Genomic DNA, 23,934 nt, shown 5'->3' with positions numbered 1-23,934 from the left:
CTACTAAAATTTAAGAAGGGACCGGATTCCTTTCTTGAAAAGTATATTACAGGGTATATACACTAGTTTCCTTGATATTACTTGATATTGCGTTGATCCAGGGAGCTAGTCTGATTGCCGTATGTGGCGTCGGGAAGGAATTTTTTTCCCCTATGTGAAGCTTACTGTTTGCCACATGGGGTTTTTTGCCTTCCTCTGGATCATCATGTTAGGTTAGGATAGGATAAGGGTTGATCTACACTGTGTTCCTAATTATTATGCAAACAATATTTCCTCATATTTTCTCTAGATTACCTATATGAATTGCAGTCATTGTTATTTTCCAGTCATCTAATATTCTCGTATAATTGCAATGATTTTGCACAAACTGCCTATGAAAACAGTATATTTGTAAAAATAAGAAACACTCAAAATGCATGTTCCAAATTATTATGCACAGCAGAGTTTTCAACCTTTTTTATTTTTATTTTGAACAGAAAAAGGTCAATTGTGAAATTATAAGCATTATCAGCTTATTACAAAATGAAATCAAACCGTTTTCAAGTCAAAACTTTCTTCTAGGTGATGTTACATTTGTACATAGGACCCCTTGTACGAAATAAGCTTCTGAACTCTCTCGTCCATTGAATTTGTCAGTTTTTGGATGGTTTGTGCTTCAATTGTTTTGCATGTGGACAGAATACCCTCCCAGAGCTGTTGCTTAGATGTGAACTGCCTCCCGCCATCATAGACACTCCTTTTGATGATGCTCCAGAGGTTCTCAATGGGGTGGAGGTCAGGGGAAGATGGTGGCCACACCATAAGTTTGTCCTCTTTTATGCCCATAGCAGCCAGAGATACAGATGTGTTATTTGCAGCTGGAGACGGTGCATTATCATGCATGAAAATGATCTTGCTGCGGAAAGCACGGTTCTTCCTCTTGAACCATGGCAGGAAGTGCTGTTTTAGAAACTCCACATAGATTATGGAGTTCATCTTTACCCCTTCAGGGATCCTAAAGGGGCCGACAATCTCTCTCCCCATGATTCCAGCCCAAAACATTACTCCACCTCCTCCTTGTTGGCGCCTTAGCCGTGTTTTCATGGGGTGTCAATCAACCAGCCGTCTTCCACTCCATCCATCTGGACCATCGAGCGTTGCACGGCACTCATCGGTGAACTAAACAGTTTGGAAGTCAGTCTTCATGTATCGTTTGGCTCACTGGAGCCGTTTCTGCTTGTGTGCAGTGAATAGAGGTGGTCGACAAGATGGCTTACGCACAGCTGCAAACCTCTGAAGGACCCTGCATCTTGTTGTTCAGGGGACGTTGGAGGCACCAGCAGCTTCAAAAACTTGTCTGCTGCTATGACAAGGCATTTTTGCAGCTGCTCTTTTAACCTGACGCAATTGCCTGTTGGAAAGTGTCCTCAATTTTTCCTTATCAGCACGCACACGTGTGTGCTGGGAATCAGCTACATACTTCTTGATTGTGCGATGATCACGATGATGTGTCTTGGCAATGTTGATTGTAGTCATGCCTTGACCTAAATACTCCACAGTTTGTTGCTTCTCAGCAGCCGACACATCCTTTTTCTTTCCCATTTTGGCAAAAAATGTAGGCTGCTTAATAATGTGGAACAGCCTTCTTAAGTAGTCTTGCCTTTATTTGGACACACCTGCCAAACTAATTTGTACAGGTATCTGCAATTGCTTTCTGTGATATAAAGAGCCCTGACACACATCACCATCAATGAGTTTAAATGACAAACAAAAAAATTCTAACCTTATCACTCCTAAACTTTTTGCATAATAATTTGGAACACAGTTCATATGGACTTAAAGTCTTCCTTCAACCTTAATAACTATGTTACTGTGTAGTAATGTACAACACACTTCTGTGAGAACAGCATCTGAATCTTAGTGGTGTGCATGGCATCCTATTCTCACATTTGGTATACTTGTGTTTAGCTTGCAGTGCTCGGCGCCTGTACATGTTGTCCTGGAGGAGAGCCCTGCTCGTGTGCCAAAATGTCAGCTGCTACTCGCAAGCATCTCCTTCAGCTCCGCCAAGAGGTAACTTATTGTAAATGTGTTTTAATGGTACTGATGTTCTCACAGAAGATATACGGATACTTTTTTGTACTTTCTTTGTCCAGTAACATTTGAAGTTACTGATTATCACTTTGCACTGTTGTTGTTGTTGTTGTTGTTGTTGTTGTTGTTGTTGTGTTTTTTTTTTTTTTTTTTTTATATAAAGTGATTTAAATATTTTAGGAATATTTAGGAGTGGACAACTAATTTTCCCTAGGGGCCAAATGAGAGACAGTGAATGTTGTGGAGGGCCGCACCAATAGGCTGAAATTAACCGCTTAAAGTCCAATGACGAACAGAGTACATCATTGAACGCCTCCCCCTGTATGGTGCGGGCTCCAGCGATGAGCCTTCACCTATTCCGGGATCTGCTCAGCTGACATGTGCCTGGAACAGCGACGGGTGGAATCGCAATTCACCCGCAGCTGTTAACATGTTAAATGCCGCTGTCAAACTCTGACAGTGGCATTTAACATGCACGCGCAGGAAGCGCATCATTACCTCCTCCCATCAGCGCCCGTGTCACATGACCACAGGTCGCCGATGGGTTTTCATGGTTGCAGCTCTGCTCTATGTAGCACAAGCCATTGGATAATCGCAGCTTCTAGTCTCCCATGGGGACTATTGAAGCAAATAAAAAGAAAAAAAATGTAAAAAAAAAATATAAAGGTTCAATTCACCCCCCCTTTCGCCCCATTCAAAACAAAACCACAAAAAAAATCAAATATACACATTTGATATCGCCGCGTTCAGAAACGCCCGATCTATCAATATATAAAAAGAATCTAATTGGTAAACGGTGTAGCGAGAAAAAAATCGAAACGTCAGAATTACATTTTTTTTTTTCGCTGCAGCATTGCAATAATGGGCGATGAAAAGATCGTATACACACCAAAATGGTATCAATAAATGTCAGATTGGCGTGCAAAAAATAATCCCTCACCCGGCCCTAGATCCTGAAAAATGGAGACGCTATGGGTCTCGAAAAATGGCAACATATATTTTGGAATTTTTTTCACCACTTAAATAAACAGCTGTGTCTCGGCCAGCGAAACGCTCATTAGGGTTGCACATCCTGACGGGGGGGGGGGGGGGGGTCACTTGCTCCATTCTTGTAACTTTCCTGGTAAGCCTTCCTTGATTAGTGTCACATACTTGTATTAGGTATTTTTGATTTAGGACGTTTTGGTGAGGCATCCCTAGGGGGTTCTTTGTATTATGTCATTGTGTTGACAAATTACTCTCTCATTATGGAGGGGTGCTCCCCACCCGTTGTGCTATCATCTTTTTCCCTCTATTATCATGTTTTGGTACTGTTTTATACATTTTACCTTTTTTGATATTTAATAAAATTTAGGGTATGTGCACATGTCGTGGATTACCCTGCGGATTTTTTTCGAGCGGATTTGGCTAAATCTGCAGGTAAAATGACCTGCGGCTTTCCCCTGCGTTTTGACACCTGCGGATTCCTATAACGGAGCAGGTGTCATAACACTGCGGATCCGCACAAAGAATTGACATGCTGCGGATTTAAATCTGCGGAAAAATCCACAGCATGTGCACAGCGTTTTCCATTTCTCATAGACTTTAATAGTACTGTACAACGCAGCAGAATCTGCAACGTGTGCACATACCCTTAGAGATTTTTCCTTATTGGCACTAGTCACTTGTTTTTTCTCCAATTAGTCTTTAAATAAAAAAGAACCTAGACATGTTTGGTGTCTATGAACTCGTAATGATCTGGAGAATCATAATGGCTGGTTAGTTTTAGCATTTAGTGAACATGGTTAAAAAAAATCCAAAAGACAATTGTGAAATAGTACTTTTTTTGCAATTTCACTGCATTTGGCATTTTTTTTCTGCTTTCCAGTACTTGATATGGTAAAATCAATGGTGCCATTAAAAAGTACAACTCGTCCCGCAAAAAACAAGCCCTCACACGGCCATATTGATGGGAAAAGTATAAAAGTTATGGCTCTGGGGAGAAGGGGAGCAAAAAATGGAAAAGGAAAAACTGAAATACCCCTGGTTAATTAACGGTGCTGTGGAAAATGTGTATAGCGCCCCCCACAGTCGGATTTTCTCTGGGGTCTCTGCTGCCGGTGTTACCGTATAACGTCATTAACTGTATAACGGCGACCGCAAAAAAAAAAAAAAAAAAGTCAGATGTACCATTTAACTTCTCTCTCCTCTGATGTGATCGCACATCAGAGGAGAGAGAAATGGGGTCCCCGATTTCCCCCTCCGATGTCCTTCGGCTCGCGTGCTTCCCCCCCGCCCCCCATGGGTGCCACCATCTTCTGGGGAAAAAAAAAGATCTGCCGGCCGGCACCCGGCTACTTATGTCCCCATGACAACACTTCCTGTTCCTCACTTATGTCAGCCTTTGATAAAGAGATCAAATATCACATGTGCTGGTAAAGCTATTTTCCAGGAAACTGATAAGGATGAAGGTTGGTATCTGCACAGTGCTAAACAGAGAACTGATGGGAAAGTTGAAAGGACGGTGAAACCCTTTCTCATGTGCTGTAGAAGGCCTTTTATATAGCAGTGAATGAAAAGACATGTATGATATGGGAGAGAGAGTGTTTCATTGTTTTGTGCAGTTTGAAGTGGAGAAGAAGAGCAAAGAAGAAGCCTATGTAATGGCGGACGCCTTTCGGATTGCCTTTGAGCAGCAACTGAAGCGCAGGAATGATGCGACTCTGCCTCTAAGTGAGATCGAGAGACTCTGCAAGAAGGGGAGCAAAAGACTGAACAGCTGGAGACGCCTTAAAGAGGATGGCGGTAATCCTGGAGTGGATAGTTTACAGTAGCTGATTAATATTGCTTTTTAGCAGAGGCGTAGCTAGGACATCAACATGGGGGCGAAACACCTCTGAGTGGACCCCCTAACCTTGCTAACCATGTTGACATCTATGGTGGCGCACACTTACATTGGGTAAAGAGGAACCTCAGCAGATGACCGTGCTGTTATTGAGGAAAAAAATGATTATGCAAAGACCAACACTGTTATTACCGCCATATGGTGACATGTAGTGGTAGATACCAGTGCTGCAGAACACTTTGTTAATAAAATAGAAATTTTATTAAGTATAAATGATATTAAAATAAATAAAACTGCATCTGTCACCACATTAGACTTATCTAAACTATTAATATGGGCATACAGGTTATAGACTGCTGGAAACAGTCCTCCCTGTGTGTCTCATATCAGATGTGTTATAGTTGATAAATCATCTTTTATCACTTTATGTAAATGAGCTCTGGGAAGGATGTTGACTGGAAGATAACTCTGTCCCTAGAGCTTGTTTTATATGAAGGAGAATTACCAGAGTGAGACAAGTAACCAACACAGAACAGGTGAAATGAAAGCAGAGCAGAGAGTGGCCGTTCCATGTCACACTAACTGTGGTTATTACATATCACACTGGTAACTCCCCATTATATTTAAAACAAGTTCTGGGGGCAGAGTTATCTTAAACACACCATCCTCCCCAGAGCCTGGAAGAGGTCATTTATATACAGTGATGAAAGATGATCACCAATTGCTATCTTATTGCGAGAGTTAAAATATCTATTAGCGCTGCTATGTCACCAGCCAAGGTAAAGCTTGTATCATTCAGATTTAATATAAGTAGTAAGCCGTGTAAGGCCTGTATGTGTCTAGTATAGGATGTATAGCAGCCATAAAGCAATATATCGCCGCTGCTGCACGGGTACAATCGATGCCTAGCTGCAAGCAAGCATGCCGCCAGATCTATCAAGCAAAACACATCCAATATGTGTGCAGCTAGCATGAAGGACCTCATGTAAATGCATCGCCTGCAGGTGCAGTCTCACTAGGCCAGTGTCTATAGAATGGATGAGTGTCGTGTATACTTGGATTACACCAATTTCCAAAAATGTGAATACTAAATGTAGAATAAGTTTACTAATAATACCGTTCAAACTAAGTGTCTATTCCTAAAAAAAAAAGTCTAATTTAATATCTAATCAACATATAACCCAATGTATTAACATGGTATATATTGGGATTGTATTTATTTTCAACAATTTGCCTATTAAATGTGGAATATTTTACGAATAAATAAATTTAAATGTTTATCCTTCTATAAAAAGCCTAATTTAGTATTTATACCACGCAATTCAATTTATTGTTTGAAGTTCTATTGATATGTGGATTGTTTGACCTAATCCCTATTCCAGAGATTGACAGCGGCATTTAACTAGTTAAAAGCCGCTGGTGGATCATGATTCCAACCGCGGCTGTTGTGGGCACAGGTCAGCTGTATAGATCAGCTGTCCTGTGCCCGGAAAGGTGCGGGATCAGCGCCGGAGTCCGGCATGGGCGTACTATTATGCCCAATGTCGGAAAAAGGTTAAGGGAAAAAGAAATCCAAACCTATAGGACCCTGTGTGAAAGTGATTGCCCCCTAAATATAACTGGCTGGACCATCCTTGGCAGCAACAATTGCAATCAGGCGTTTGCGATGACTGGCAATTAGTCTTTTACAACGCTCGGGAGAAATTTTGGCCCACTCATCCTTGCAGAATTGTTGTAATTCAGCTTTACCTGGTGACATATAGCAGCGCTAATGGATATCTTAACCCTTGCAAGAGGATACCAATCGGTGATCACTATATGGTCAGATCTGATAGAAGCAGATATTAATTATTTGATATTTCTTAGGTGACCCAATATATAATAAACATAGATGCTATTTAAACTTGACCTTTAATAAGGGACAATGGTCAGGGATCCCATTAGTTATATAACATCTCTACATCCTAGCACTATAATCTGGACCTCAGTGGGTGACAGCTCTTATAATTACACAACAATTTTATTAAGAAGTGACCCAATATACATCCTCAATTGGGTGTATGTTTTAATCTATTATCATTGATCTTTAATAAAATGTAAGTTATATTTTATTCACAAATATTTTTCCCCTTCCTCCTATTCCAATTTCTCTACAATTTACCAGTGGTGTACACTCATGTGCATAAACCTCCAATGAGATTTGACAACGTAATCATTAGATGGTAAAATTGCCCCTAGAGGATATTAATGCCAGTACTGTCTTTGTGCCCCCTTTTGATTGTGGCAACACTGTGCCCTATACTCTAATAATGCCTTTAAGTGCCCATGTATGATTCAATAAAGGCCCGAGTCCCCTTCCACACACACCATAATAATGGCCCCTTAGTCCCTCCACATACAGTAATATTGGCCCCTGGGTCGCCCTCCATACATACCTTAATAATAGTACCTTAGTTCCTCCACATACAGTAATAGAGCCCCTGAGTTCTCCCACAAAAAAGTAATAGTGCGAAAAAGATATGTAGCCCACACAATATAGCATCCCCACACATTCTATAATGGTCCCACAGTCCCCTTACAAAGTACTGACTATTAAGATAAACATCATATAATCTCTTAACCCTGATATTGGTGAGTCTGCGAGCAGACGGATGTGGGAGCGTCATTGCGCTGGGGCACGCACAGGATATGGCCACGTTGCTCGACATGTGCCAGGACTTTTCCACCCTGTCATTCTTTACGCTTCAGGTGTAAAGCAATCTGCGGCCTACTAATCAGAGAGCGGAAGGGCAGGGAGACAGTGCCTTTATTCTAATCCACAGGGTTTAACTGTATCGCTGTGGGTTGCCCCATCAGCACCACCCATTGTAAGTCATATTGGTGCCCCCCATTTAGGACTCCAGACTATTACGTTTAGCATGAAACTATTACAAAGGGGGTCTTCTCCTATGGCAAGTGCAGGTGGATTGTATATAATTGTTTAAATGGGCACCAAGTAATTCTACACTGTCCCACCATATGTGCAATACGGGCACCAAGGTTATATTAGATTATGTATTGCACATACATCTTGTGTCTGAGTTTATATTTGTCTTTTTTTTTTTTTTTTTTTTTCCTTAAAAAGATTCCATTTCAAGAGCTAGAAACAGAAGTTTAGGTCAAAAACTAAAGGACATGTTGGTATCTTCAGCCGATAGTATGAATCTAGATGCTGCGGATGACCCACAGGAAGTTCTCAGGATATTAATTGACCTGGTGAGTGAGTATATAACATTTAAAGTCTACATTATTTTTACTAACTGGGTAATGCATGATATTAAGGGATGATAATTGTAATCTCTGCAGGATTCATGCTCATTTGACCCTTAGGGCTTGTTCACATCTTCTGTTTTTGCAGTAATATTTTCCAGGACGTCCTATCCTGACAGCACCATGGGGGTTGACCTTTCATCCTTATAGGGACAGGAAATACACGAGAGGTTAAAAGGTCCCCTCCCACACCGCACTCCAGTGTTTTTCCTGTCCCTGTAAGGACAGGCACGAGAGCGCCGCAGCATGCAGCAACTTACCGGGGCCAGGAGGTTCGGGGTCCCAACTGCCAACTCCTCCGGTCGGACGGTGCGCGCGGCACCTCCCTAAGGGGAGTCTCCCGCCTGCGGTCCCGTGGAGCGTCGCTCCGGGACATTGGGTCGCTTCCCCCCCTGCGCGGCTTCCACGAGACAGTGCCAGAGCGGCGGGCCGCGTCACTTCCAGGCGTTTAGGAATGACGACTTCTGGTCACAAGGTCCTGCGACGTCAGGATGAAGCGACTGAGAGCGTTCCAGCGCAAGATAAGGTAGGATAAGAGAGCGGGGGAAAGTGGGGGAAGCGATACAGACCTGTGGTCCTCTCAGCGCTGCCATCATGGACGGAGAACACGGGCGCAGGAACGATCAGCCAGAGCCAGCGTCCGTGAGTAGGGGGCATGGCGGGCTGTTATTCAAAGACAGGAGCTGTTACTAAAAATGGACTCCTGTTCTTTGTTGGGACAAGACGACGCCGACCCCGACGGCAGCAACGTCTAGGGCATCAGGCAAACCCAAATGCCCCATCTGTGCCAACAAGCTGCCGAGCGCATGGAAGAAGCCCTTATGTGAGGACTGCACCCTGCGGATCATCAGAGGCGAGCAGGCCACGTTCCTCACTGAGATGCGCATAGTGGTCAGAGAAGAGGTCCAGGCCTCCGTCTCGTCATGGCTACCCAGGCAGTCTGCCGACCGGTCCCGATCCAAAAGACCAAGATGGGAGTCCGACCAGTCTTCAGAGGAGGAGATATGGGGTACGGACTCGGAGGAAGAGGGCGAGATCACCTCTGAAGCCCCGGAGACAGAGAAAAAGTACCTCTTCACATCGGAAAACACGGACGAGCTCCTTAGTGCAGTGAGGAGTACGATGCAGATCGAGGAAGCCCCGAAGGAGCAATCCATCCAGGATGCGATGTTCGGGGGATTAAGAGCCAGGGTTCGTCAGGTCTTCCCAGTCAATGACCATATCCGGGCAATGATCCTGGAAGAATGGGAAGATGCCGAAAAAAGACTGATTGTGCCACGAGACTTTAAACTGCGACTTCCATTTAACCCGGAAGACATCAACACTTGGGACGAGGTGCCTAAGATTGATTCCCAGGTGGCCAAGGTGTCGAGGAAAACCTCGATTCCCTTTGAGGACTCTTCCAGTCTCAAAGAACCCATGGACAAAAAGGCCGACGTGCTCTTAAAGAGGGCTTGGGAGGCCTCAGCGGTGGTGATGAAAGCAAACATAGCCGCCAGTTCAGTCGCTAGGTCCATGCATCTATGGATTGACCAGTTGGAACAACAATTGAAGGAAAAGACCCCTAGGGGTGATATCCTTGAGCATTCCCCTGTTAAAAATCGTGACTGGTTTTCTTGCAGATGCTTCGGCGGAATCTGTAAGATTTGCGGCTAGGAATAACTCTTTATCCAATGCGGCCCGTCGAGCCATATGGATGAAAACTTGGTCGGGGGACTACCAGTCTAAAAATAAATTATGTTCCATACCTTTCTCGGGGGGGGGGGGGCGAAGTATTTGGGCCTGCTTTAGATAAGATTCTAGAGCGTGCCTCTGACGACAAAAAAGGGTTTCCAGAGGAAAAACCAAAAAAGACGTTTTCCTTTCAAAGATTCCGTCCTTACCAGAGGCAGGAATATAGGGGGAAAGGGAAATCTCCTCGCTGGGAGTATTTGGGGGGGGGAAGAGGTAGGGCTCCCCCGTCTCGCTCCGGACAAAGTTCCAGAAGCATAAGACAATGACGCCATACCGGTAGGGGGGCGTCTCAGACACTTTGCGGGGGCTTGGCGATTCATCTCCCAAAACCCGTGGGTCCTCAATACAATCTCCCAGGGCTATTCCCTCGAATTTACAAACACCCCCCCCCCAACACGATTCGTGGTTACAGAACCCCGTTCCAGAGCCCTGATAGATCCTATATGGGCCGACATAGGAGACCTGTTAAAGACAGAAGTAGTGGTTCCAGTCTCAGAAGCGGAGAGGTCAGGGCCACTATTCAACACTCTTCACGATAAAACCGTCTGGAGAAAGCCGAACCATCATAAATTTAAAACCATTAAATCAATGGGTTCGGTACAAGAGATTCCGGATGGAATCCCTGAAGACCGCCATCCCGCTAATAGATCAGAACGCTTCCATGTGCACTATAGACTTAAAAAGTGCGTATTATCATGTGCCCATCCATCCTCAATCTCAGAGGTTCCTACGCTTCGCTCTAAAGAAAGGGGGCAGATTCTACCACTTTCAGTTTCAGGCCCTTCCGTTCGGCTTGGCGTCAGCACCTCGAGTTTGTACGAAGCTGGTCGCCGAAGTCGTGGCAAATTTAAGACAGGAGGGCATAATCATTGTGCCTTACTTAGACTACTTTTTAGTGATATCCCGTACAGCGGAGGAGTTGAAGGAACAACTCATTTCAGTAATTTCCAGGCTCAAGAGCCTAGGTTGGATCCTAAACAGAGAGAAGTCAGACCTACGGCCCAGTTCTCAGAAGAAATTCTTGGGAGTCATGTTGGATTCCAAAAGAAGAATCCCATTCTTACCGGAGGAGAAGAAAAAACCCATCATGGACAAGGTTCGCCAGCTCTATCAGAACCAGGTTTCAATAAGGACCGCGATGAAAATCCTGGGCACACTAACCGCATGCATACCCTACGTTACGTGGAGCCAGGCCAACACAAGAACCCTGCAGAGGGAGATCCTGACAAGATGGGACAGACGACAGTCCTCGCTGGACAAGAAGTTCCGACCGTCTCCAGCTTTGAGATCGTCCCTGAGTTGGTCCACAGAAATATGAGCCAGGGGGTTCCTTGGATCCTGTCTCCATGTGTGACCATCACCACGGATGCCGGCAGAGAAGGATGGGGAGCCCACCTAGAGGGAAGATACCTACAAGGAACATGGCCCAAGAACATTAGCTTACCGTCCTCAAACTTCCGAGAACTACGAGCGGTTTGGGAAACGCTGAAGAGAAACAAGTTATGCCTACAGAATCAGCATATAAAGATCATGTCGGACAACGTGACCACAGTAGCCTTCCTACGCCACCAAGGGGGTCCAAGGCACGGGAGACTTCAGGATCTAGCAGCTCGCATCCTTATCTGGGCGGAAAACAACACTCGCTCCCTGTCGGCAGTACACCTAGAAGGCTCCCAAAACAATATAGCCGACTACTTAAGCAGGCAAGAAGTCCGGGCCACCGAGTGGGAGCTGAAAGAGGCGATCTTCAGGGATTTGTCCAGTTGGGGTGTCCCCCAGCAATGGCACCTCTTCGCGACGAGGAAAAACGCCAAGCTAAGGAGGTTCTACTCCCTCAATCCGGCGGACCATCCAGAAGAGGTCGACGCCCTGAACCAGAGCTGGAGAGGGGAACTCCTATATGGGTTCCCCCCTATCGCCAAAATACCAAGGGTTCTCAGAAAGATCCAGGAGGAGGGAGCTCTAGTAATGCTAATCGTACCCTTTTGGCCCCGGCAGAGTTGGTTTACCCTCCTCAAGAAGATGGCTCAAAAGGGACCACTCCATCTACCAGCGTCATCGGACCTACTTTCCCAGGGCCCAGTTCTACACCCAAACCCAGGAAACCTACAACTAGCAGCATGGATCCTGAGAGGGACATCCTGAAGTCCAGTGGCCTCTCGGACCAAGTGATCTCTACATTACAGGCCAGCCGTAAACCTGTTACGAGGGCAATATATTGTAAAACCTGGAAGAGGTTCTGCTCAGAAAGTGGTAGTACCCCTTTAGACCTATCTCGGCCAAATATCCCTCAGATCCTGGATTTCCTACAGGCAGGATTTGATAAGGGCCTGACCCCGAGCACTCTCAAGGTCCAGATAGCGGCTTTAAGTACCTTCTTCAATTTCTCCCTATCCTCCCATCCATGGATAGCACGATTTACTAAAGCCACCCAGAGGTTAAGACCCACATTGAGAAGAACTGTCCCCCCGTGGGACCTAAATCTAGTGCTCAACTCTGTGTAGACCCCCTTATGAGCCAATGTCAGAGATAGACATTTCAAAGCTATGATTTAGCGAATCCTGCTTTGAGCAGGGGGTTGGACCAGATGGCCCAGGAGGTCCCTTCCAACTCTACGATTCTATGATTCTATGATTCTAAAGCTCACACAAAAGACCGTATTTTTGGTAGCCATCACCTCAGCCAAGCGCTTAGGTGAGATCCAGGCCCTCAGTCCAGAATCCCTACATTCAGATCTTTGAGGATCACATAGTGCTCAGACTAGACCCGAGGTTCCTCCCGAAAGTAGCATCTCCGCAAAATCTAAACCAGGAGATAATCCTACCCTCATTTTGTCCAGCCCCAAAGAATGATAAAGAAAAACTGTTCCATTCTCTGGATGTTAGACGCGTGGTCATCCGCTACTTAGAAGTCACCCGGGATTGGCGACAGGACACAAAACTATTTATCCAGTACGGCGGTAAAAATAGGGGCAAAAGTGCAGCTACACATACGCTGGCAAGGTGGATCAAGGCAGTTATCACCTCTGCGTACGAGGCCGAAGGTTTTCCTATACCTGTAGGACTTGGAGCCCATTCCACCAGGGCAATAGCGACATCATGGGCAGAGAGGGCGGGAGCCTCAGTAGATCAAATATGCAGGGCTGCCACCTGGTCTACTCCGAACACGTTCTGTAGACACTATAAGTTGGACACTTTGACAGCTAGCCAGTCGACCTTCGGTCGTAGAGTGCTACAAGCAGTAGTCCCACCCTAAGCGAATTCCTACTTTGGTATTCCCCATGGTGCTGTCAGGATAGGACGTCTTGGAAAACGGAGATTAGACCTACCGGTAATGTTATTTCCAGGAGTCCATCCTGACAGAACTGGTAGTTCCCTCCCCAGGATTTGTATTGGTGTCAATATGCTTGTACTAAATCTCAATAAATTTTAATTGCATCCATACTGGTGTGGTACTTGGAAAATCACTGGAGTGCGGTGTGGGAGGGGACCTTTTAACCTCTCGTGTATTTCCTGTCCCTATAAGGATGAAAGGTCAACCTCCATGGTGCTGTCAGGATGGACTCCTGGAAATAACATTACCAGTAGGTCTAATCTCCGTTTTTTTCTACACATTTTTGCTGCAGACTAAAAACAGCGTTTTCCTGTACCAGTGAATACGATTTCTAAAATCTCAGGCACATCGTGTTGATTTTTTTTTTTTTCATCTTTTCCTTTTTTTTTTTCAAATCTGCAGCATGTCAATTATTTCAAAGGTTTTCACCTATAGAAATTAATGAGGGAAAAAAAACACGTAAAAATTGCATTAAAAAAATACAAGCAAAAATGCATGCCTTGTTATGCACCATTTTCCTGTTACCTCTGCTCATTCTTGGGGTACATACTCACTTGCGATAGACATGAAAACCCAAGACTGCCGCCGGTACTGGGACGGGAGCGTGCGGCTGCATAGAAATACATATAGCTGCACGCTCCGGTCCAAGTGCTGGCGGCAGTGCCAGGTTTTCATGCGAGAGACTCGCACGACAATCGCTCGCTCACGCCACTTAATTTCCATCTGAGTGCTATCCCATGTTTTGTAGGATAAAAAAAAACAACAAATGCATAAAGTGTCAAAAAATGGCAAAAAATGATCGAATGTTAAAAGCAGGGGGAAAAAAATTTGATGTTGTAAACTGAATAATCTTTTCAATAAAAATACTTTACACTGCATGATTATCGCGAACAAGCATTCCTAGGAACGCGGGTTTCGCAATACTATAAACAGGGCTTGTCCTACTGAGAACAAAAGCAGCGTATACGCATTGATCAATCCATTACAGATTCTTCCGTGCACAACTGCCTTTGTAAACGGGCTATTAAATGTCTGCTGATCAGAAAACAATTAATTGGCTTAAGTAAGGATTTCTACAATATGGAGAGGAAAGAAAGTATCAACAGTCTTGGAGTTGTGGGTGGAAATGTGGGAAACCAGGCTATGGATAATGAAGAAAGCGCATGCAGAGCAAACAAGTACAGTATGACAGCTATGCTAATAACACAGCAGCACCCTAAATACACACAGACCTCACACCCGGCCTGTATCACTGGGAGAGACACTCTCATATCAGGATCAGGCTGCAAACTGCATAGTAGGGGGTCCAAAAAGGAATTAAGACTGTAGAATGAAACTGTATCTAAAAAGGTAACCACTAAGGCCTGTTTCACACTTCGGTTTTTTGACGTCAGTCAAAATCCTCCGTTTTGCAAAAAAAAAAAAAACATCTGCCATTTGTTTTGGCGGATCCGTTTTTTTTCCCATTGACTTGCATTGTAGCGGATTTTGACGGATGGTCATCTGTTGCATCCGTTTTTTGACAGATCCGTCATAATTTTGGCATTCGCTGTCTTGAGTGGACGTACAATGAAACATTTTTTTTGAGTGCGTTAAAACAGCGGATAGCAATGGATCCGTCACTGTCCGCCATGTGTTATAATGGACGCGTATGGGCGGCGGATCTGATGACAACCGTTAATTGATGGATCCGCCAACGGATCCGCTTTTTTATACTGAGCATGCCCGGAAGAATTTCCTTTCCTTTCCTTTTTAACCCCAAATCCTGTTCTGGCAACTAAAAACTCTCGCTCTTTCGCGCACGCTTTTTTTTTTTTTCTCCTTTTTCCAGACACATATTACTTTAAATTTCATGCACTAGTGTCTAAAGCGGATCCGTACAAAAAACTGATCCGATTGCATCCGTTTGTCACAAACCGGAAACTGATCAGTTTTTTCAAACTCTGGTGGATTTTGCCTGACGTGAAGTGTGAAACAAGCCTAAGGCCGGAGTCACACTAGCGATAAAATCGGACGAATGCAATGCGATAAAAAATCGCATTGCATTCGTCCCAATGTTATTCTATGTTGCTGCTCCCATCATGCGTTTTTTTTTTTTTATCGGATCCGTTCCTCGGACCGAGACAATCGGAGCATGCTGCGATTGTGACCGATCGGATTCGACAATGCAAGTCTATGGATGCGATTAAAAATCGCATTGAAAACGCACCACACGTGTGACTTGCGATTAACCCCTTCCTGCCATCCGACGTACTATCCCGTCCACGGTACCCGGGCCCGTATGACCGGGGACGTGATAGTACGTCGGCGCGATCAGCGGCGCCCACGTGGTGAGCGCCGCTGATCGCGGCCGGGTGTCAGCTGATTATCACAGCTGACACCCGGCACAATGTGTCAGGGGCGATCACGGACCGCCCCCGACACGTTAACCCCTTGCACACCGCGATCAAACACGATCGCGGTGTACCGGGGGTTAAAGGGAAGCATCGGCAGGGAGGGGGCTCCCTCCGTGCTTCCCTGAGCCCCCCACGGCAGCGCAATGTGCAGCGCTGCTGCGGGGGACTCCCTTCCTCCAGGCCCCCGAATCCAAGATGGCGACGGGGGCCTTCGGGGGCCTGCGGAAGCTGGCTTCCTCAGTGCCTGCAAAGCGCGGGCATGAGGAAGCCTTCTGCAGTGCCTGTGTCAGATCGCTGATCTGTCACAGTGATCTGTGATGTGACAGATCAGCGATCTGTCACAGGACAGTGATGTCCCACCTGGGACTATTTAATAAAGTAAAAAAAAAAATAAAAAAAAGTGTAAAAATAATTAAAAAAAAAATCGCCAAATAAATTAGAAAAAAAAAAATATATATTCCCCCAATAAATCCATTTTTTGGAAATAATAAAAAAACAAAACAATAAAAGTACACATATTAGGTATCGCCGCGTCCGTAACGACCCGCCTTATAAAACTGTCCCATTAGTTAACCCCTTTAGCGAACCCCTTAAAAAATAAAAATATAAAAATAAAAAACGAAGCAAAAAATAATGATTTATCATACCGCCAAACAAAAAGTGTAATAACGCGCGATCAAAAAGACGCATATAAATAGCCATGGTACCGCTGAAAACGTCATCTTGTCCCGCAAAAAACGAGCCGCCACACAGCATAATCAGCGAAAAAATAAAAAAGTTATAGCTCGCTGAATAAAGCGATGCAAAAATAATTATTTTTTATATAAAGTAGTTTTCATTGCATAAAACCGACAAAAACATAAAAAACGACCTAAATGAGGTATCGCTGTAACCGTACTGACCCGAAGAATAAAACAGCTTTATCAATTTTACCGCACGCGGAACGGTGTAAACGCACCCCCCCCAAAAGAAATTCATGAAACGCTGGTTTTTGTTCATTCTGCGTCCCAAAAATCGGAATAAAAAGCGATCAAAAAATTTCACGTGCCCGAAAATGGTACCAATAAAAACGTCAACTTGTCCCGCAAAAAATAAGACCTCACATGACTCGGTGGGTCAAAATACGGAAAAATTATAGCTCTCAATATGTGGTGATGCAAAAACTATTTTTACAATAAAAAGCGTCTTTTAGCGTGCGACAGCCGCCAAACATAAAAACCGCCATAAATAGTAAATCAAACCCCCCGTTATCACCCCCTTAGTTAGGGAAAAATAATAAAATTAAAAAAATGTATTTATTTCCATTTTTCCATTAGGGTTAGGGCTAGGGTTAGGGCTAGGGGTGTGTTGGGGTAGGGTTAGGGTTAGGGCTAGGGTTAGGGTTAGGGCTAGGGCTAGGGTTAGGGTTAGGGTTAGGGCTAGGGTTAGGGGCGTGTTGGGGTTCGGGTTGGAGTTAGAATTGGGGGTTTCCACTGTTTGGGCACATCAGGGGCTCTCCAAATGCAACATGGCTTCTGATCTCAATTCCAGCCAATTCTGAGTTGAAAAAGTCAAATGGTGCTCCTTCCCTTCCAAGCTCTGCTATGCGCCCAAACAGTGTTTTACCCCCACATGTAGGGTATCAGCCTACTCTGGACAAATTGCAAAACAATTTTTGGGGTCCAATTTCTCCTGTTACCCTTAGGAAAATAAAAAATTGGGGGCAAAAATATCATTTTTGTGGAAAAAAAATGATTTTTTTATTTTCACGTCCGAGTGTTATAAACTTCTGTGAAGCACTTGGGGGCTCAAAGTGCTCACCACACATCTAGATAAGTTCCGTGGGGAGTTTCAATAGTTTAGGTACATCAGGGGATCTCCAAACGCACATGACACCCGCAGACCATTCCATCAAAGTCTGCATTCCAAAACGTCACTGCTTCCCTTCCGAGCCCCGACGTGTGTCCATACAGTAGTTTTCTCCCACATATGGGGTGTCAGCGTACTCAGGACAAATTGGACAACAACTTTTGGGGTCCAATTTCTCCTGTTACCCTTGGGAAAATGAAAAAATTGGGGACTAATTGATCATGTTTGTGGAAAAAATACGATTTTTTTTATTTTCATGCCCTGGCATTATAAACTTCTGTGAAGCCCTTGGGGGTTCAAAGTGCTCACCTCACATCTAGATACGTTCCTTAGTGGGTCTAGTTTTCAAAATGGGGTCATTTGTGGGGGGTTTCCACTGTTTAGGTACATTAGGGGCTCTCCAAAGGCAACATGACACCCGCAGACCATTCCATCAAAGTCTGCATTCCAAAACGTCACTACTTCCCTTCCGAGCCCCGACGTGTGCCCATACAGTAGTTTTCTCCCACATATGGGGTATCAGCATACTCAGGACAAATTGGACAACAACTTTTGGGGTCCAATTTCTCCTGGTACCCTTGGGAAAATATAAAAATGGTGACTAAAAGATCATGTTTGTGGAAAAAATACGAATTTTTTTATTTTCACGCCCGGGCGTTGTAAACTTCTGTGAAGCACTGGGGGGTTCAAAGTGCTCACCACACATCTAGATAAGTTCCTTGGGGGGTCTAGTATACAAAATGGTGTCATTTGTGGGGGGGTTTCCACTGTTTAGGTACATCAGGAGTTTTCCAAACGCGACATGGTGTCCGATCTCCATTCCAGCCCAAAACGTCAAATGGCGCTGCTTCCCTTCCGAGCTCTGCCATGCTCCCAAATAGTGGTTTACCCCCACATGTGGGGTATCAGCGTACTCAGGACAAATTGCACAATAACTTTTAGGGTCCTGTTACCCTTGGAAAAATAAGAATTGAGGGTGAAAAGATCATTTTTGTGGAAAAAATATGATTTTTTAATTGTATGGCTTTATTTTATAAACTTCTGTGAAGCCCATGGGGGTTCAAAGTTCTCACCACACATCTAGATAAGTTCCTTAGGGGGTCTAGTTTCCAAAATGGTGTCATTTGTGGGGGGTTTCCACTGTTTTGGTACATCAGGGGTTTTCCAAACGCGACATCGTGTCCGATCTCAATTCCAGCCAAAAACGTCAAATGGCGCTGCTTCCCTTCCGAGCTCTGCCATGCGCCCAAATAGTGGTTTACCCCCACATGTGGGGTATCAGCGTACTCAGGACAAATTGCACAATAACTTTTAGGGTCCTGTTACCCTTGGGAAAATAAAAATTGGGGTGAAAAGATCATTTTTGTGGAAAAAATATGATTTTTTAATTGTACCGCTGTATGTTATAAACTTCTGTAAAGCCCTTGTGGGTTCAAAGTTCTCACCACATATCTAGATAAGTTCCTTGGGGGGTCTAGTTTCCAAAATGGGGTCACTTGTAGGGGGTTTCCACTGTTTAGGTACATCAGGGACTCTCCAAACGTGACATGGCGTCCAATCTGAATTCCAGCCAATTTTGCATTGAAAAAGTCTAACGGCGCTCCTTCCATTCTGAGCTCTGCCATGCGCCGAAACAGTCGTTCCCCCCACATATCAGGTATCTGCGTACTCAGGACAAATTGCACAATAACTTTTGCAGTTCAATTTCTCCTGTTACCCTTGGTAAAATAAAAAAAATTGAACCTGGAGTATTTTTTTTATGAAAAAAAGGTAGATGTTCATTTTTTTTTAAATATTCAAAAAAATTCCTGTGACGCACCTAAAGGGTTAATAAACTTCTTGAATGTGGTTTTGAGCACCTTAAGGGGTGCAGTTTTTAGAATGGTGTCACTTTTGGGTATTTTCTATCATATAGACCCCTCAAAGTGGCTTCAAATGTGATGTGGTCCTAAAAATAAAATGGTGTTGTAAAAATGAGAAATCGCTGGTCAACTTTTAACCCTTATAACTTCCTAACAAAAAAAAATTTTGGTTCCAAAATTGTGCTGATGTAAAGTAAACATGTGGGAAATGTTAGTTATCAAGTTTTTTGTGTGCCGTATCTCTGTGATTTAAGGGCATAAAAATTCAAAGTTGGAAAATCGCGAAATTTTCAAAATTTTCGCCAAATTTCCGTTTTTCTCACAAATAAACGCAAGTTATTTGAATGAAATTTTACCACTAACATGAAGTACAATATGTCACGAGAAAACAATGTCAGAATCACCGGGATCCATGGAAGCGTTCCAGAGTTATGACCTCATAAAGGTACAGTGGTCAGAATTGTAAAAATTGGCCCGGTCATGAACGTGCAAACCACCCTTGGGGGTGAAGGGGTTAAATCGCAAGACTTCTCCAGGTCAACAGGAAAAAGCATCAGGCATTGGCATTGGATGTCAATTTGATGCTTAGATGCTGTATTGTAAGGGTTCCAATGGATTGTAATGAATAAGAAAATGCTCACACAAGAATTGAATTTACTAAATTGATTTACTATATAAAGTGATAAGATCAAATAAACAATAAAAAACTATAAATACATATGCATTAATCAGAAACTAGCATTATTCATACATTACATTATTCAGATAGTCTCATCTCAATGTCCTCTCTGGTCTGTCACATCTTTCTCTGTGTCTCTCTCCCTTTCTGTTAATCAGCACCCTCCTTTTATCCCCCCCCAAAAGCATCCAAATGTGTCTTAGTTAAAAAGCTTTGATCTATCCCTGAATGCTAAGGAGAAAGTCTCCTGAAACCAAATAGATGAGAATTCACCAGATAACATCCATGGGGAAAGTTAACGCACCCAATCTAATTATGGCAATGAAGGTCCTTTGTTGTAGATAAAGTGTAAGCCAGTTATTTGCTCTGCTTGGACAATTTGACCATCTGGTTGAAACAAGTTTCAATGACCTTCTAGGAAGGTTCAAAGAGCTGAATATATAGTATAAAGTCCCCGTTACACACTGCGATATCGCTAGCAATATTGCTGTAAAGTCACCGATTTTGTGACGTTGCAGCGATATTGCTAGCGATATCGCTGCATGTGATACTTACCTCCGACCGGCTCCCCCGCTGGTTATCGCTGATCGCGCGAGAAGCTGCTGGACCATTCCTCGTCGTCCACTTCCTGCGGCACTTCCTGTGGCGCCGACGAGCGACGCGTGGAGCCGGGCGGGAGGACGCAGGATCGCCGCGTCTGACAGGTAAGTAGCGATCCCCGTCCCCAGCGATGTCGCTGGTGAGATCTGCCTGAGTGGCAGCTCACTAGCGACCACCTAGCGATTCACCAGCGATCCTGACCGCGTCATATCGCTGGTCGGGATCGCTGGTGAGTCGCTAGGTGTAACGGTACCCTTACTGATTGAAACTATATCAATAGTTGGTATTAATTAATTGGGAGTGTTGAAACCATTAAAAATAAATCATAGTATACAGATGCGAATAAAATCGGTTCATCGCCAGAAAATGGGATGACAGACGGATCCCTGGACAAGAAATCTTTGTGCGATTTCGTACCGTAAAAATCGGACCTTTTTTTTTTTTTTTTTTCATTCGTTGTGTGACTCCAGCCTAATATGTAAAACTCTCCCCTCATTCCATGGTGTCCATAGCCTTAAAATTTAGACAATTTAGTATTAGACCAGCTGCGCCAAACTTATCACAGTGGTTGATGCTGGATGATAAAATTGCATCTCTTGACGTCTTTGCCTAACTTTATATCTTATCTTGCTTGGCTTACTTTTTTTTTTTTTAACAAAAATTGTTGCCTATCCAAGGCCACACCCCTTTCCACACCCGTTCTTATTAGGCCACACCCCTCCCCACACCTGTTTAGGCCACACCTCTAAAGTGAGTCTCAAGACCCAATTTATTATTACTATGCCAGTGTTTAATGAGAGTTGTGCAAGAGTAAAATGCAGCTAATTTATTTAGATGCGCATGACATTTTAATGAATTGGCCGCATTTTCAGTGTTGTGCACCTCGACAGAAATATTACACCAGTCAGGGAATGGAGTACAGTTCTAACAAAAGCTACGCATAATTTTTGAAGAATCCAGAACGCTTGATGATTCAGAATTGAGGAACTTTATTACACCCTTTTCATTGTACAAATGACACCTGATTCTCAGGGAGCGTGTTCTAAATATATCAGTGTTTTGTATATAACAAAAGGGGCGGCAAGCGCATATTGGCTTTATAATGTATGTTAAAAGTGAAATTGGGTGGTGAAGGGGTAGAAGCAGTAGCTTACCTGATTGGGTTGTGTGTGTCTCGACTCCAATAACTGCCTATGGGTTATTCAGCTGCTGCAGTCACGTCTGCAGATAACAGGCTCTTTTTCTGCATGTAGATAGAAGTAGGAGATGAATGTTCTGGTAGACTATGATCCTGTGGAAAAGAGTAGTTCACGTGTGGTAATACTTTAAGTAGCTTTTATTAATGCATTTCAGGTTTGTACTGAATTAACCATTTCTCAAAACTAAACTCCATATGGAGAGCAATACAACAAGAGGGGGTTTGAATACCCAAGGGGCTTCAAATGTAAGAACTCATGCCCAGATGTCATTTTTTTTTTAAGTGTAGTTTGTAAAAGAAAAAGCTGGTAGTAACATAAAATGACAGAATAGACTGGAAAATATAAGATCGTTATTGGTGTGTTTAAGACATCATACAAAACAAAATACCTTTTAAAAAGAATACATATGATCAATGCCTAATTCTTAAGCACGCCTATAAAGCTCTGTTTTCCAGTCTATTATCACTTTATTTTAGTGATATGTGATTGTAGCATACGCAATAATATATGGTGTAAAGACTAAGATTTCTGTACTTTGGATTTGCAGCTTAATGATAAGGAAGAGGCTTTAGCTCATCAAAGGAAAGTAAGTTACATGCTTGCAAGAACTATAGAAGGGAAAGTCGATCCAGCAAGATCCCACGGCAAAAGTACTAAAGAGCCCTCTCTGAGCAACGACCAGCACCCGTGCTCTGACATGGGGAGAACTGTGGCTGGGTGCCACTGCCTGACAGACCACGCGTCCCATGGGAGCGGGAACCAAGAGCAGGCCACACTGAGGACTCTGGAAACCTCATTTTCTTTGCTACTAAACAATGTCTACCCCCAACAAGAACATACAGAAGATACTGTGATAAACCAGGAGACCCTTCCTGAAGTTTCAGGACATCTTCAAACCTGATCTGTATCAGTGGTGGCTCTTTAAATTGATTTATTCACATTCTGAATTTATAATTTTATTTGTGAATATTTTAGCAGCTTGATAGATTCCATTTGTACTTGGTGAGGATTTTCAATATTTACAAGATTATGGGTTGTAACCTATTAGTAAATTAAGGGATTTTTTTTCACATTTTACATCTGTATGTATTTGTATACAAAACTTCTAATATACTATTTTTTTATCAACATTGAGAGGTTCTCCCTGTGCATGACCACGGCAGCCGATCAATCACTGAGGCTGGTGTAACTAAAGTGGTAAATGGGGGCTGACCAGAAGCTTTGGAGCAGCTGGATTCATCTGGTAACAAATGCATTCTATTTCATTTAGGATTGTTTTCTTTATCGCATAAAACCTCTTTTAAAAAAAAAAAAAAGCATTCTCCTCTTACAAAGTTCAGACTTCTCGCTAGGATATGATCATTGATGGCCAGACTTCTCGGGCCGTACTCAATTCTTCATTGACAGTCCTTCAACGCGTTCATTGAGTTGCTCCTCTTGTAAATCTCTGAAGAGCTTTGTGGTAGGAAGCCCACACTGTAAATGAAAGCCTAGACAGTGAAGCAGCTAAATCAGCACTGTGGCCTCTTCATCTTATATCTCACTATAGCAGCTTGACCTTTAGGAGTAGTGATAGGTGAGGGCCACACTCGGCATTGTTTTCATCTGAAAGCAAATAGACCATGTGCTTGTGCTGCCATGTGCACTTACTAAGGCTGGAGTCACACATAGCGACTCACCAGCAATCCTGACAACGATATCAATGTGTCAGGATCACTGGTGAATCGCTGTGTGATCGCTGGTGAGCTGTCAAACAGACAGCTTCACCAGCGATCAGCACAGCGACGCCCGGCGTCGCTGTGCACGTTAGTAACCAGCGCGCTGATGCAGGAAGCTGGGAACTAACGTACACATCGGGTATCTAAGGGACGTGCGTCCCTAGGTACCCGATGTGTACGTTAGTTACCAGCTGATCGCTGGTCTCCCGCCTGTCACACGCAGCGATGTGTGGTGGCCAGCGGGAGACCAGCGACCAAAAAAAGTCCTGGCCTTTCCTGCAGCGATCAGCGATACCAGCAGGGGGGCCGGTTGCTGATCGCTGTCACACACAGTGATCTCGCTGGTGAGATCGCTGTTG

The 23,934-nt window shown here is 43.9% G+C and overlaps 1 protein-coding gene across 2 annotated transcripts in view; it reads left to right on the top strand.

Moving 5' to 3' along the window:
• Nucleotides 1-22,987, top strand: part of CCDC125 (coiled-coil domain containing 125) — an 84,887-nt gene extending 61,900 nt beyond the window's left edge. For both annotated transcript variants that reach the window (XM_073584020.1, XM_073584021.1), the window contains exons 9-12: nucleotides 1,948-2,052; nucleotides 4,677-4,857; nucleotides 8,022-8,152; nucleotides 22,405-22,987. In XM_073584020.1, the coding sequence (XP_073440121.1) occupies nucleotides 1,948-2,052; nucleotides 4,677-4,857; nucleotides 8,022-8,152; nucleotides 22,405-22,758 (771 nt within the window). In that variant the 3' untranslated portion in view covers nucleotides 22,759-22,987. The remainder of the gene's footprint in view (nucleotides 1-1,947; nucleotides 2,053-4,676; nucleotides 4,858-8,021; nucleotides 8,153-22,404) is intronic.
• The last annotated feature ends 947 nt before the right edge of the window (nucleotides 22,988-23,934 follow it).

The sequence above is a fragment of the Dendrobates tinctorius genome, unplaced genomic scaffold, assembly GCF_039654945.1.
Source record: "Dendrobates tinctorius isolate UK_male_01 unplaced genomic scaffold, ASM3965494v1 ptg000083l, whole genome shotgun sequence".
Lineage (NCBI taxonomy): Eukaryota > Metazoa > Chordata > Amphibia > Anura > Dendrobatidae > Dendrobates > Dendrobates tinctorius.
The sequence above is the reverse complement of the archived record's forward strand: the minus strand, read 5'-3'. Positions and strand labels throughout refer to the sequence as shown.